Source organism: Acomys minous, assembly GCF_964271855.1.
Source record: "Acomys minous genome assembly, chromosome: 13".
In the NCBI taxonomy this organism is placed as follows: domain Eukaryota; kingdom Metazoa; phylum Chordata; class Mammalia; order Rodentia; family Muridae; genus Acomys; species Acomys minous.
Genome location: NC_140495.1, coordinates 32,641,991 through 32,656,581, shown reverse-complemented (window position 1 = coordinate 32,656,581; position 14,591 = coordinate 32,641,991). Strand labels below are relative to the sequence as shown.

The 14,591-nt window shown below is 42.8% G+C and overlaps 1 protein-coding gene across 2 annotated transcripts in view; it reads left to right on the top strand.

Moving 5' to 3' along the window:
* Window positions 1-10,650, top strand: part of MTHFS (methenyltetrahydrofolate synthetase) — a 164,047-nt gene extending 153,397 nt beyond the window's left edge. For both annotated transcript variants that reach the window (XM_084753435.1, XM_084753434.1), the window contains one exon: window positions 10,307-10,650. In XM_084753435.1, the coding sequence (XP_084609561.1) occupies window positions 10,307-10,635 (329 nt within the window). In that variant the 3' untranslated portion in view covers window positions 10,636-10,650. The remainder of the gene's footprint in view (window positions 1-10,306) is intronic.
* Window positions 10,651-14,591: the final 3,941 nt, after the last annotated feature.

Genomic DNA, 14,591 nt, shown 5'->3' with positions numbered 1-14,591 from the left:
GTTTGTTTGTGCAAACTTTCCTTGGCTACAACTTTCTATCCTTGATGATAAGAAGAGCACCTTCCTTTTGGTCTAGAGAGGAATATTTCATGTGGAAATTTTATTTCATTAGAAAAGAGGAAAGGGAGGGGAAGGAGGAGGAGGAGAAAAAGGAAAAAGGAGAAGGAAGAGGAAGAATAAGATTAGGAATGATTTTATTTTTTTACCTGCTGTTTTTTTTTTTTTAATGAATTACCTCAAAATAAGCAATGCACTAAAGTGGCACATTCTGGGGTGTCATGTTCTGAGTTCTTTTGATATTAAACTAATTTAGTCTCATCTCACTGGGTGATGTCCGTGGGGCACTGTGGATTAAACAGAGCCTAGAAAATGAAACCTTCTGAGAAGGGTCACATCCAGCACTGCCAATTGATGCCCTTTGTTTCATCTTTTTCAGAATTTATTATCTCTCCCTCTCTGTATGTGTCCTCATGTGCCATGGTGCATGTGTGATAGTCAGAGAACAAGTTTGTTGGGGATTGGTTCTCTCCTTCCACCTTTAGATGGTTCCAGAAAGAGTACCTTTACCTATGAATCAATCCCGTTAGCCCCTATGTATTATCTTTATCCATTTAAAAGTGATGTATATAATTCAGTGCCCCAAACTATGTCCTATGGTCACCTTCAGCTGTCCCTCATGTTGAGGAGAATGCTAAAGCATCCGTATTTCAGTTTTTCTACACAGTACAACTTGCACCTTGTTCTGACTTCCTTTTTTTTTCCTTTTTTTATTAATTTATTCTTGTTACATCTCAATGGTTATCCCATCCCTTGTATCGTCCCATTCTTCCCTCCCTCCCATTTTCCCCTTACTCCCCTCCCCTATGACTGTTCCTGAGGGGGATTACCTCCCCCTGTATATGCTCATAGGGTATCAAGTCTCTTCTTGGTAACCTGCTGTCCTTCCTCTTATGGTTGCAATTTGATCTCCTCAGGGCCGTTCCGTTGACCAGGCTTGACATCTTCCTGTTTCCTTGGTGTCTTCATCCAGATTGGCCTCTTTATCTGTTTTGATTTTTATCACAGAGCTATATTTTTCTTTAGATGTTGCCTGAATCCATACTTTCCTAATCTCTCCACAACTATACCTGGGGTCCAGTTCAAGTGGTCTTGCTGCTGCACTGGTACAATCAGTTGTTTCTCTCTCTTAAACATCTCCCAACCCAATGTCCTAAGTTGCTCCCATTATCCAGAAGGTAATATTTTGCTGAGTAATGCATGCTTCAGTGTGGAGTATACCATGTGAAATCACTGACTGTGTGAAAATAAAGCAAAGATGGGTCAGTGAGAACAAGCCAAGATTAACCATCCTGAGTTGCATTTTGCAGTCTCAAAAGTAGGAAGAGCAGTGGGAAAGCATTATAAAGGGAAAAGACCATATCCAGTGTGCCCTGCTTAGAGTGGAGTGAGTGGAGAGGGTACAGGCTCTCCAAGGAGAAGAAAGGTATCCTATATGGAATACCTATATGGAAGGTATGGAATGGCATGTACCTGACTCTTCCTAAGTTAGAAACAGGTTGGGAGTTCAGGAAGATGTTGGTAATCAACCAGTCTTGACAACAAGTTGGAAACACTTACAACATGACTTAAATTTTAGCTTACAGGTCTGTAAGCTCTACAGGCTGTTCCATTTTAGTATGTGGCATGTATTTAATATCTCAATTATAAAATTCATATTTCCTTCCCTAATGCTTAAACACATCTGAAACTGTACATATTATATTGGGTATATCACAATTGTAGTTGGCAAAAGGTTTTCTTTCTTTGTAGTTAACAAAATATCAGTGCACTTAAAACTTCATGGCATCTCAGATTTAATAAAATATATAACAGTGTGGCAAAAAAACTTCGATAGATATTTCCTCTCAAGATTTCATATCACAATGAAGATAGCTATTAAAGTATTTTCATATGTATTTTTAAGCCAGTTTTATATGGTTATGCCTGGAAGGTGAAGCTCCCTGGGAGAACGAAAGCTGTACCTGTGATAAGGTTTTGGAGGGTGATAGACAGATGAGAACTTTTGTGGTTGTAGATAGCTGTGGTGCTGCAGGTCAAGAGCTAAATTACCTTGGGCTATCTTTAGCCCCCTTAATAGGCACTCCTTACCCACCTCTGTCTTTGACTTGTATCCATCCCTGGGACTATTAGGAGAATCTTTTTTTGAAGTGCACTAACATACCGTCTAGCTGCCATTAACTTCACCCGCAGACCCTAGTTTCCATCAACTGACTGAGCTGTCTCCTCAGTCCCATCCCCTCTCTTTCTTTAAGAAGAATGCAGTCTGGACTAGATATGGCAGTGCCTGCCTTTAATCTTAGCATTCCAGCGACAGAGGCACATGGATCTCTGTGAGTTCAAGGCCATTATGGCTTACATAGTGAGTATCAGGCCAATCAGGGCTACATAGTGGGGGCCTGGAAAAAACAGAGAGGTGGGTTAGGGTGAAAGGATTAGCCTTTTTTTTTTCATTTATTTTGCAGGTGTTTTGCCTGCGTGTGTGTCTATGTACTATCTGCCTGATGCCCTTAGATGTAAGAAGACAGTGTTGGACCTCTGGGACTAGAGTTACTGATGGTGGTGAACTGCCATGTTAGTGCTGGGTATCAAACCCAGGTCCTTTGGAAGATCAGCCCATGCTTTTAACCACTAATTCATCTCTCTAGCCACCATGAGTTTATATGTTTATGCATTTCTAGGTTTTTAAATGTTAACCATACATTTTAGAACAAAACACTAAGCAAGTAGGTAAATCTGTGCCTTTGGATCAGATGCAGCAGTGTGTAACTGGTGTGTATGAGGAAGGGAGTTGAGGATCTGCTTGCTCACAGCCTAGACACTGCCTCAAGGACACTGCCACTGCCCCTAGTTTCCCACGTCTACTTTGTTCACTTTTATCACATCCCATTGTAGTGTTCTGCTCAATGGCCTTTGCTGAGTCTAGGGACTATTCTTGGTCCTACTGATCTCGACTGAGAAGTTTGGCTATGTGCATATGTGATGTTTCCCAAGCCTGTATGAGGTTATTTCCATGATGGCAATAAGAGAAGACTTTCTCCTCTTCCTCTTCCTAGCCTAATTTAGGGCTTAAGGCCTTTGGATAAATTGTCCATGCAATACTTCTATCTGAAGTCACCCTTTGCCTTTTGTAGGCTCTCCCAAGCCCCATCCCCATGCCCCACCCTCCACCCCCACCCCCATCCCCCACCCTCACCCCCCACTCCCACTCCTTCACATTGTCTATGGTTTGTGTCTTCTCAATGCTGTCTCTATGGTCCTTGGATACTGTAAGATCCCTGTGATGCTCCAGTCCATGTGCTCTTATGGCTTGACCCCTCATGGGTTTTTTTCTCTATTCAATTGAATAGAGATACTTTTCCCCAGACCGTTAAAGAGTCTATATCTGTTACATTCAGAATTTTAGATGCACTAAGATAGGAAAGATATTTTCTTCAAGGCTGTCAAATACAAATAGCCAAAACACTAAGAATGTAACATTTAAGTAGTTCCTGATTGTGTCATGTTTCTTCTTGCTATAGGTAGTTTATTGTATATAGGTGTAATAATATAAATATATATATGTAAAAATGTTTAATTAAAAAAAAAAGGATCCGGGCTGGAGAGATGGCTCAGAGGTTAAGAACACTGTCTGTTCTTCCAAAGGTCCTGAGTTCAATTCCCAGCACCCACCTGGTGGCTCACAACCATCTATAATGTGATCTGGTGTCCTCTTCTGGAGTGCAGGTGTACATGCAGGCAAAACATTGTATACATAATAAGAAATAAAATCTTTAAAAATAAATAAATAAAAGGGCAAAGGGATCTTTGTTTATAAAAGGTTAATGATGTTTCTAAATGGTTATTCTTATGTGGTCCTTGAATAGAATAATGCATCCCTGTTCTAAAGTGAAAATATAGCACATTCTGTGTTCTGTCTTCCTATAAGAAGGTGGAAGAAAGTCTCACAAGATGTGTATCGTGTGGTCGAACATAAAACATTCACTGCAGTAGGACACGTCAGCTGGAAAGGGGCCTAAGATCAGGCCTGGACACACCCACCAAAGTTATGATATTGTCCAAAGCACAAAAGATGAAAGTCATGCCAGGATGGAGCAAGGACATCTGTAGAGACCAACACAAGTATTCAGCATCCATATGGCACCACAGACAAGCATGCGGACTGCAAAGGAAGGCAGAAGAGTAGGTCTCTCAAGAAAGAAAAAGAGAAAGTAGCTAGGATGCTTGGTTGCCATCTTTTCTGTTCTTCCCAATGAAGGCAGAGTCCTTCGGGCTGAGCTGATGTGAATGGGTAGATTTTTGAGTCCTAATTTGACATGAGATTTTTATTACCTAACTCATGATAAAATTTGTACTTTTGAAACTACCAGTTCTTTTTAAAGAAACACAAGAATTTCTGTGGCTGATATTACCCTTGGGTTCACTGAGAATATATAAGAGAATTCCATTCTGCCTTGTGCTATCATCGAAACACTTAGGACTCCTGTGGTTAGAATGTAGAGGCAGAATATCCCCGTAGCAGGTTGGCTAGTCAGAGTAGCTGTATTGATGAACTCTGGGTTCAGCTGAGAGACTGCCTCCATGAGTAAGATGTGGAGCAATGTCAGTCTCAGGCCTCTATATGCTCACATTGGTCCAAGTATATACACGAACGCACTTGTGACCACACACATTTGAGCACTCACATACAAACATGTACAGTCCACACATAGAAAAAAGAAGACCCTATATGGCTCACCCACACCTGAAATATTTGCTATATGTACTTTTACAGCAAAGGATTACTGATCCATGTGGTAGAACTTTATTAGGCTAATGCCAGCACATCTGCCTTCCCGCCTCTGGCACTTAGAAGCTGTGCTGTTGATGGAGCCAGTTTGGACTTTACTTCGCTTGTGTACAGAGGAGGAATAGTACCTCTCTGCACATAACTCATGGAGGGCTCAATAGCTGGTAAGTGTGGAAGCTTTACAAACCACAGACTGCTGCATAAACATTAGGAACTGAATTTTTTTTTCTTTCCTTTGAGCTTTTTGATTGCTCCAGTTCCTTAATTTAATTCTCTTTGGTTATTTCTGTGGCTGTGACTAGTGCTATTAAAACCTGCAATTTGCAGGCAGTGCTAATGCTAATTTTCTAGTCAGCCCTACCTTTCTATAGGCTCTTCCGTGGGTAAGGGTATTTAAAATAAGCATGGATTACGTAAATAATTGGCTCATGAATGAGACACACAATCACATATTTTACTCCAAGTTTTTTTTTTTAAAAAATGGTTTATATAGTCTACATTCAGTGAAGAAACTGCAGTCGACTGGTAGCTATATTTAGTTTTTGCTATCCCACTTTCTCTGGCCAAATATTCTATTTAGGTATAGCAGCAGTTCTATGCATGCATTTAGGGAGAGAGGCCCCATCCAGGGACTTGCAAGGAGGGTGTGCTGACCTGCGTCACTACTAAAAGATCTGGCATGCTGTCTGCTCAGTAGCTAACCTGGGGAAGGTAGGAAACAGAGCCTCAGATATGGTAGTGGGCCCCCTAAGCTCCCCTGGGAGTTAAAAGGAACACATAGTCCAGATTATGGGGTACAAAGGAGTGTCGTGCCTATTGGCCTAATTTAGGCACAGTTACTCCCCACAGAACAGTAAATTGTAAAGGTAGCAGGATCTGCTAGAGATTGCAAACCGGGGCCAAATACAGCTTGAAGACATGCTTATTTCATGGTATGTGTATAATTTTTTAAACGTTATCATTTCAGTGGTTTTTAGGTAAAGATGCTTGTTCCTCTTCCATTCCTGTCCTGGCAACTTTCTAATACGTTATAGATTGCTGCCAAGCCTCCTGGAAAATTAGAATTTGCATAATTTCACGTTTGTATATGCTGCCACATTAAATGCACCAGCACGGCCACTTCAATGCTAATGAGCTGTCCTGAACCTCACCGGATAACTTAGTTCTTCGCCATTGTTTGCAGAAGAGCATTTGGTAACGTTTGGTAAGGCCAGATGAGGAACCAGAGCTCCGAAAAAATAGATGCAGATTCAGGCAGGGCTGTCAAGTCTACAGGGTTACTAGAATCTATCTGGGATCCTAAGGAAGCCCCCAAATATCTGGAAGCAATCACAAGATGATAGGAAATGCCAGTGTTGTTTTGTTGGGCTCGCAGGCAGCGCTCATGATCTATTGGCCATTGGGCACTGACCACGGCAATAAGGGAGTACCTTTCTTCCCATTCTCTGGCCTGCTGTCTCTTTCCAAGCCTGGCCTGGGCTATTTTGGGAACTTAACAAAGTTGAAGCTGCAGTCTCAGTTGAGAGGCCTGGAGATTTGCAAATGTTAGGAGCTGATGGATCTCACTAGATTAATACTTTTTCCTTTTCCGGACTTCGCCTTACTGCCGTTGTCTCCCTTAAGGAAATAAAATTGAGTGTGCATGCATGTGAATAAGAGGATACCAAAGTATGGCAAGGTTCAATAGGTTTGATTAGCATTTGCAGATTATTCAGCTTCCGGCCTGTGAATCTCTGCACCACTCGAGAGAGCGAAGATCTCTGTTGCTGATTTTATTGGTAAAATGATAAATGCAACATTCCATAATGGTTTTTTTATATATATATTAGGCCCTTCTGGCAGTTGGAGTTTATGAACCCCTCATATGAATTGTGATTTCAAAAGCGTTGTGAAATGCCTGGGATTATAAAGAAAACCAAGGAGTTGTTATTAAAATACAGTACCCTTTAAGTAGCAGGATAGAGGGGCAGTTCTCATGAATACCTTAATTTCAAAACAATGTGAGGTATAAACAATATTTTGAAATACACACAAAAAGTGCGGTGTGGTGTGAAAAATAACTGTGATTTTTATTAGTCAAAGTGATGGATAATTCCAGTATTCCTATGATTTCTTGGTAATTGAAGAAAATCACCAAATTTCTTTTGGAAGTTAATGAAAATAAAAATGTGACATTCTAGGCTACTTAATAGATGGATTATTGGATATGGTAAAAAAAAATCCTTATCAGTGATTTGTCATTGAGTAAGACACTAGTTTGGAGCTGTGCTACTTTGTGATACAATATTATAGATTGTACTCAACTGATATATATATTTAATATAATATATATTTAATATAATATAGCTCAACTTTTATTTTGTTGGTTGCTTAGAAAATAGATAATGGAGTTTCTTTCCCTCACCTATGGAGATGGTGTTTTCTCATTAACTCTATTAACATGATGAATTATATTAATGAGTTTCCTTCCTGGGACCTGTGTTTCCTGGTTCTCTTGCCCAGTAATATTTACTCTCATTGCCTTTTACTCTAAGCAGTTTTGCCCTAGTCCGTTTGTACCCTACTCCTGCAGAATGGCAAATAATAAGGACCATAAGGTAGTTGCTAAATGAACAGTCTTATTTTCCTTTGTTATTATTTTGTGCTTCCCAGACTTGGGGACACAAAGCTCCTCTTTGTGACATGCAAAATTCATTAGTTACCCCCCCCCCGAGAAAAACATCACTAATACTTCTTTAATAAGACATTGGACATAGAGAAAAGGCCCAGGTATGCATATTTTCTCAGCAACAGATTCTATCCTGTGTGAACTGCCCCTTCCAACTTTGATGAATTTAAGAATACTTCTTGCTAAGAACCTTTCAGATGTCCAGGGGCCAGCATGCTCCTAGTCTGGATCCTAATTTCATAACAGCATTAACATTTACCACATCTTATTGTGATTTCCCAATTTTGTGTTTCTTTCTTCCTCTAGTTCTAAAATCCTTGAGGACAAGAACTGTGTCTTTCTGGACATCTTATTATAGCATGTTCTTCTGAGAGTATTATAAGGTATGGAGGAATAAAAAAAAAAGACATCTGGTTTAGATGCAGAATGGCTGGGGAGGTGCTGCTCATCATAGGTAGAGAGGCTGCTGGCCTTATCCAAGGACTACATTCTGGCTAGTTAAGTCCCAGAGCCTTGCAGTTCCCAGGCTGAAGTAGATGTCAAAAGAATAAATGTTACAGAATCAGGAAGAATATCACAGATCAAAGCACTCTTAGTATAAAACATTTATGAATAGATTAGGAACAGATCTAGCTACTGTATTTTTAATAGCTGTGCTATTATTCTTTCGGCTCTTACAATAGCCAGCTGAAAAGTAAAACTCCAGGTTGCTTGCTTGTATGGATTTAAAAACAAAACAAAACAGTGTAGCAGATAACTAAGCCACCCCAAATCAGTCATGTAGGAAACAGAAAACAAAATGTTCTTGACAGGCCTTGGATTTCCATTAGCTGATTAAATTGGTTTTACACTTTGTCCCTGGAGACTGGTATTTATTAGCTGTATTGGCAGATTTTAGAGACTTGTATTTCATCACTGTTCAATTTTGGAAATGCATTCCTCCTTAAAACTGATGCAAAGTTAATATACTTCAAACAAGAGGTGAGTCCTCACTGTGCTTAGAACTCAGTTAACATTTGCATTCCCCACTCTTGCTACTCCACTGAGTTTACAGCTATGCTCACTGGGGCAGGACCTTGCGGAGGGATGACCAATTGCTGCCTCTCCAGGCCCTATCTTCTTTGATGTCAAGGGCTGGATATCCTCACGCTCCCTGCGGCTGGCTTGACGCCCACCCAAGACTGCCAGATCTACCAGTTTTTCTGTTGGGAGGCTGGCGTTTTCCTTTGGCAGATATTTCAGGGTGGGTTGGCACCTTCCCAGTTGCTGGATTTCTGGACATCATTCTGGCTATTAAAATACCAGTGACAAGACTCAGCACCCCATTTCTTGTAGAAGAAGGGCTTACTTGCATGCCATTGGATCATCAACAGGCTACAAAGTGTTTGGATCAGCAGTTTTAACGGGGGAAGTTGATTGACGAAACCTTGCATTTAAATCCTGGCATTTAAAGCCACTTGCTTTGGAAGAGGCACACAAGGCTCTTTCCCTGGGTTTCCCTATCTATAAATGAGGACACCTTATAAGTTGCTGCCTGGTAGGATTGGCCATGGAGAGTACTTGAGATAATCAATACTGAGCACTCAGCACAGCGCCTGACATAGAAACACCCAGTTGGAGAGAAGTGAGTTGATTACTGTTTGGACTTTGGCTGCTTAAGTGGAGATGTGCTATATAGCTATTGCTGCCAGGAGCTGAATTAATCAGGGTGCCTTTGGTAAGCAACAGAAAGCTTGACTCACTGGGACTTACGCAATAAAGGCATTTATTACTTGACACAATGAGAAACCCGACATAGAACGCACTCTACGTTTGGTTGATTTGATGTCCCAGGGTTGTCATCAAGGGCACAGACTCTATGTCTTCCCTCTTCAGGAACTTCAGGGCCGGGAGTGGCTTGGTCTTTAGGCTTTACCGTCTCACGGAAACAAGGTGTTGCAGGTGCTTGCAGGGCTGCACAGATTCTCCCTTATTCACATCGAGCATCTGGGGCAGAGAGCAGGACTCTCCCTGGACCATAGATACCCATGTTTCCCTTCCAGGTGATGAGGTCGACCAAGGCCAGGGGTTGCCTCAACGAGCTTTTCAGTGCCAGATACATCTCTTTACTTCAACAGGAGACCCCAAAGTTGTGCAAATACAATAACTGGAGGCTTCCTAAAATTTAGTTTCTTGGGTCCAGTGAGTCTGACTGGCCACGAGCCTAGGGCTATACGTGCCAGTGAGTGACCTGGATTATTTTACTTCCGTTTCCTAGTCTACCTTTTTTTTTTTTTCTTATGGCTCCTTTATTTGTCCTTAGTTTGGATTGATCCACCATCCCATCCCTCCTCTCCTTCCTTGCTTAAATCTTTCCACCCTTCTGTGTGTTACCTTCTATTTTTAATATCACTCATGTTCTAGATCTGAGAGAAACATTAGGCTTGAACAAACCAGAAGCTGAGCAACAGACTGACCTGCAGGCACAGAGCAGACGTGTGGTTAACAGAGTTAAGTCAGGCACTGCTGGGAAGAAAGAAGACAGAGATGTCAAAGGCACTACCCTCCATAGCACAGGCCAGGCCAATGACCAAGGACCCATATGCAGGACTCAATAATGCCAAACAATTCTCACTCACCCACAACTCATTCATTTGTTTATTTATCCATAAGAAATGTTCACTGAACACTTCCCAAGGCTGGGGTCTGTCCTAACTCCATGGAAAGCCTCCCTCATGCAGTATATAATATGGTGGGGCCAGCAGATAAGTAAAACTCAGAGTGAGATGTTGAGGGCTCTTAATGTTTTAAAGGTGCCAGACGGCTGTGTATGGATGTGGAAGCAGAAAGAGAAAGCCACCTGGGTCGAGTCTCTTCCCTGACTGCCGAGGAGCTTGCCGGAGTACAAAGGGTCAATGGACTCAGCGGAATCCTCAGCTGTTCTGTCTTCTTCTTGCTCGAGATGGATGAGTCAGGACAGCAGAGAGAGCAGAGGTCTCGTGTGGGAGCAGCGGAAAGGCCAACACTCCTATCCTTGCCCTTGGAGAGCAGACGCTTGGTGTGCTTGCTTGCTCAGCTGTTCCTGGCGCTGCTCACTCTGCCGTATGACTCTTCAGCTGGTTGTGGGGTGGCTGATGTATAATAAGGGGGGGATTAAAATGCTCTGCAAAGTATGAATTTCGTGTGCATGTGCTGACTAGTTTTTATTAATATAGAACATAGAGTATTGTTAATATAGAGCGTTGGTCTTCCCTGATCTAGCCTGACTCCTGGAGCTGAGGATGACACATACAGGGGGGGGGAAAAAAGGCCAATCATAAACTAAAGACAATTCTCATTCCCCACTGGTCTGAAATTGTCCTTCCAAAGGCGGGCACCCAGAACAACTGATTAAATAACAATAGCAGTAATAATTATGGCACCGGATGGCTCCTGAATGCTTTATGCTTTCAGGATGATCATAGACAAATGATGTCATCTGATGTCTGGAATCTGTCGATGACTGACAGTCTGAGGCTCAGAACCCTTCAGTGTGGAGGACTGTCTGACACCTCTGCCTGATGCATCTGCACCCTGCTGTTAGAAAGTGCCCTACCTCTTCCTGTTTCTCCCTTCCTCATACTCAGCTGCCCATCTTCTTTATTGCTTCTGTTCTGTTGCTTCTTCAAGCTATCAGCTCAGACAATCTGTCTCTAACATTGTCTCTGCCCCTGATTTCCCTTGACAATGTCAATATCATGTCAAATGCACATCCCAAGCTACAAGTATATGAAACAGGAATATATTTAATATGAAAGGAGACAGCTTTTGTTAAAAATCCAGAAAATAGGAAATAGTGTTTGACAAATGGGGGAAAATGGATGCATGAATCCTTTAAATATTGGTTGGCATTTTCCAGAGGGCGCTTGGATCTGCTTCCTTTATGGTTTCAAGTGTCCCAAGAGACAAGGTGACAGCCATTACTTTTCTGCGTGCCTCTGTGGCAACATTCAGGACATACGGTTCCTATTTCCATTCAGTCTGTCTCCTTTTCACTGAAAGAACCAGAGCCCAGCCTCTCGGAGACTTCCAGCATGAGACTTCCCGCTATGTCTGCTGGTACCAACTGAATGATAAGTGGGTGCGCTTGTCAGGTAAAATGGCTTGACTGACACAGAGGTCGGGATGTTGCCATCTTAGGAAGCCAAGGGATTTGCAGGAGCAGGGGTCAGTCATGGGTTGAAATCCAGACCTCTGCTTAATGAGCTGAGTGATTCTAAGTAACTTATCTAAACTGTGTCCAATTCTGATAATTACTGATCCTCTCTTCTGGACTGTAAGTCTAGACCACCTGGAGAAATACAAGGGTTGTGGGGGCAATCCAAGTGGCAAGGTATAGAGCCTCCTGAGATAGAACACTCACACAGGGCACAAGAAAAGTGAAGCTTCTCTGTTTTCTGCTTGTAATGGCCATGATCAGGTGGAGCAGGATCCTCCAGAGTCAGTAAAAATCTTTACTGTGACAGCGCAAGGACCTGACTTGGGAATCACCGCTTCCCGTGTAAAAAGCCAGGAACAATGGCATGTGTCTGTCATCTTGGCCCCAAGAAAGCAGACACAGATTAGTCCAGGACACCCAAGGCTACACAGAGAAACCTTGTCTTGAAAAACCAAAAAAAAAAAAAAAAAAAAAAAAAGCAGACAGAAAAAATCTCTGGGGCTTAGTACCCAGCCAGTCTAGGCAACCAGTGAGCTCAAAGCTCACTGAGAGACCCTGAACCAAATTAAACAAAAGATCAATAAATAAAGTGTAGAAGTGAGCGAGTAAGGCACCCGACATTGACATCTGGCTTTCAATGCATGCACACACACATACATGCAACCTATATACATGCATCCATACACAGATATGTACGTGCCGTTTCAAAATTACATTAAGAAAACTAACAACAACAACCGTTTAAAACTGACGTTGCGGACGCGCATGCGTGCTGCCTGCGAGTCTGTGTGACTGGGCTGGGTACTGGGTTGCGTAGGCGCTGGCTGGGGCTTCGCATGGGTGGAGGAGGCGCGGGTGCAGTCTTTAAGAAATAGAAATGGCTTCCAAAAGAGCACGGGCGGGGATTAAAGTCACCATCGTTGCAGGCCTGGCTGGGAAAGAGCCCGTGCAGTGTAGCCGTGATGTAATGATTTGTCCCTATGCCGGTCTTGAAGATGCAAGAAAGCAGGGACCGTACGATGTGGTGGTTCTTCCAGGAGGAAATCTGAGTGCCCGGAATTTATCTGAGTCGCCTGTGGTGAAGGATATCCTGAGGGAGCAAGAGAGCAGGGAGGGCCTCATAGCTGCCATCTGTGTGGGTCCTACAGCTCTATTGACTCATAAAATAGGTTTTGGAAGCAAGGTCACAACACACCCACAGGATAAGGCCAAAATAATGAATATCCTCCCCAGCCGAGGGCCTGGGACGAGCTTCGAGTTTGCGCTCGCCATTGCGGAGGCACTCAACGGCAAGGTTGTGGCCGACCAAGAGAAGCAGCGCTTGTTCCCTAAGACTATAGCCTAACCCTGGACCCCAAGGTTGAGGCAGCAGTCGGGAGTCCCCCAGTGACTCCAGAAGCGTGAACCTCCTGAAGTAACACGTGAAGTAGCCGCTGCACAGGGATCTCACCCTGAAGCCAGGTCTGTACACTTCTGAGCCTTTCTGGTACAATAAATGGTTTACCAACGTCTTGGGGAAAAAATAATGATGTTGCTTAGTAGAAGAGAAGACGACCTGGGTATGCCAACCTGTTTATTACTCATGATTAGCCTGCAGTACCTCTGAGTTCTTAGATCAATTGATATTTGTACATAAGGTCACAATGTGTCCTTCCTCTGCTCTTTGTAATGATGATCTCGTGTTCTTTTATGAGTGTCCTTTTTAAGGAGTCTGACAATGCTGGGGCTTAATGTTTACCCCTGTTTTATTTCTCCATATTGTGGGGACAGTGATCCTGTGTTTGGCCTTGTCCCGTCTTTCCTCCACGGTAGCTAGCCATGCTCCATTGAGAAATCTTTATGAGATACTTAGGACCTGGAAGAAACCAGCCTATATGTGCAGCTAGCTCACACCTATACTTTCTGGTCCGTGATTTAGTTGAATACTATTTCCTGAGTTTAGTACACACACCTCTAAAATAAAAATTGCCATTATTTCTGTATTCTCTGAATATTTTTTTTCTATGTGGCCCAAGCTGGCTTCACATTACCTATGTAGTCTAGGCTGGCCTCACACTCACAGGCATTGCCGGTATGTACCATCAGGCCTGGCATTAACAGCTTTTTATTATTCATTTAATTATTCTTAAACATTCATATTATTCAACTCTTAAGTTTGGAGTATGTGAGAATCAAGAATCTATAACTCCTAACAACCCTAGCACAGGTCATGGAATACACATAGGGCAGCTGTCTTCGTTAGGGTTTCTATTGCTGTGATAAAACACTATTACCAAAAGCAACTTGGGGAGGAAAGGGTTTATTATATTCATCTTGGAGCTCCAGGTCACAGTCTGTCATCCAGGGAAGTCAGGGCAGGAGCTCCGGGCGGGAACCTCATGGCAAGAATAAAGCAGAGACCATTGAGGTGTGCTACTTAATGGCTTACTCTTCATGACTTGCTCTGCTTTCTTACTCAGCCCAGGATGTCACCAACTGTGAACTTGCCCTTCCCCATCAATCATCCATCATGAATGTGCCCCCACAGGCTTACCTACTGGCCAGTCTGGTGCTTGTATCTGTTTAATTGTGGTTCCTTCTTGCCAAATAACTCTTGCTTGTATAAAGTTGACATAAAGCTAGCCAGTGTCCCGTCCAGCAGGACCAGTAATTACGGGGTCGCGAGGGGAGCCATACCTGAAAAGATGGGACGAGAAGGAAGGAGACGAGACCAAGTAGAACTCCTATCAAGGTCTGTTTATTGAATCAAAAGCAAAAGCTTATATGGGGTGGAAGCAGGGGCCAAGCAGTAGGGGGTCTGAGAATGTCTCCAGGTGATCTCAGCAGGGGAACATCCTGTGGTTCATCTTGAAACAATTCCTATCTTACTTTAGCTAACTATCTCTTGGAAAGTCCCGAGC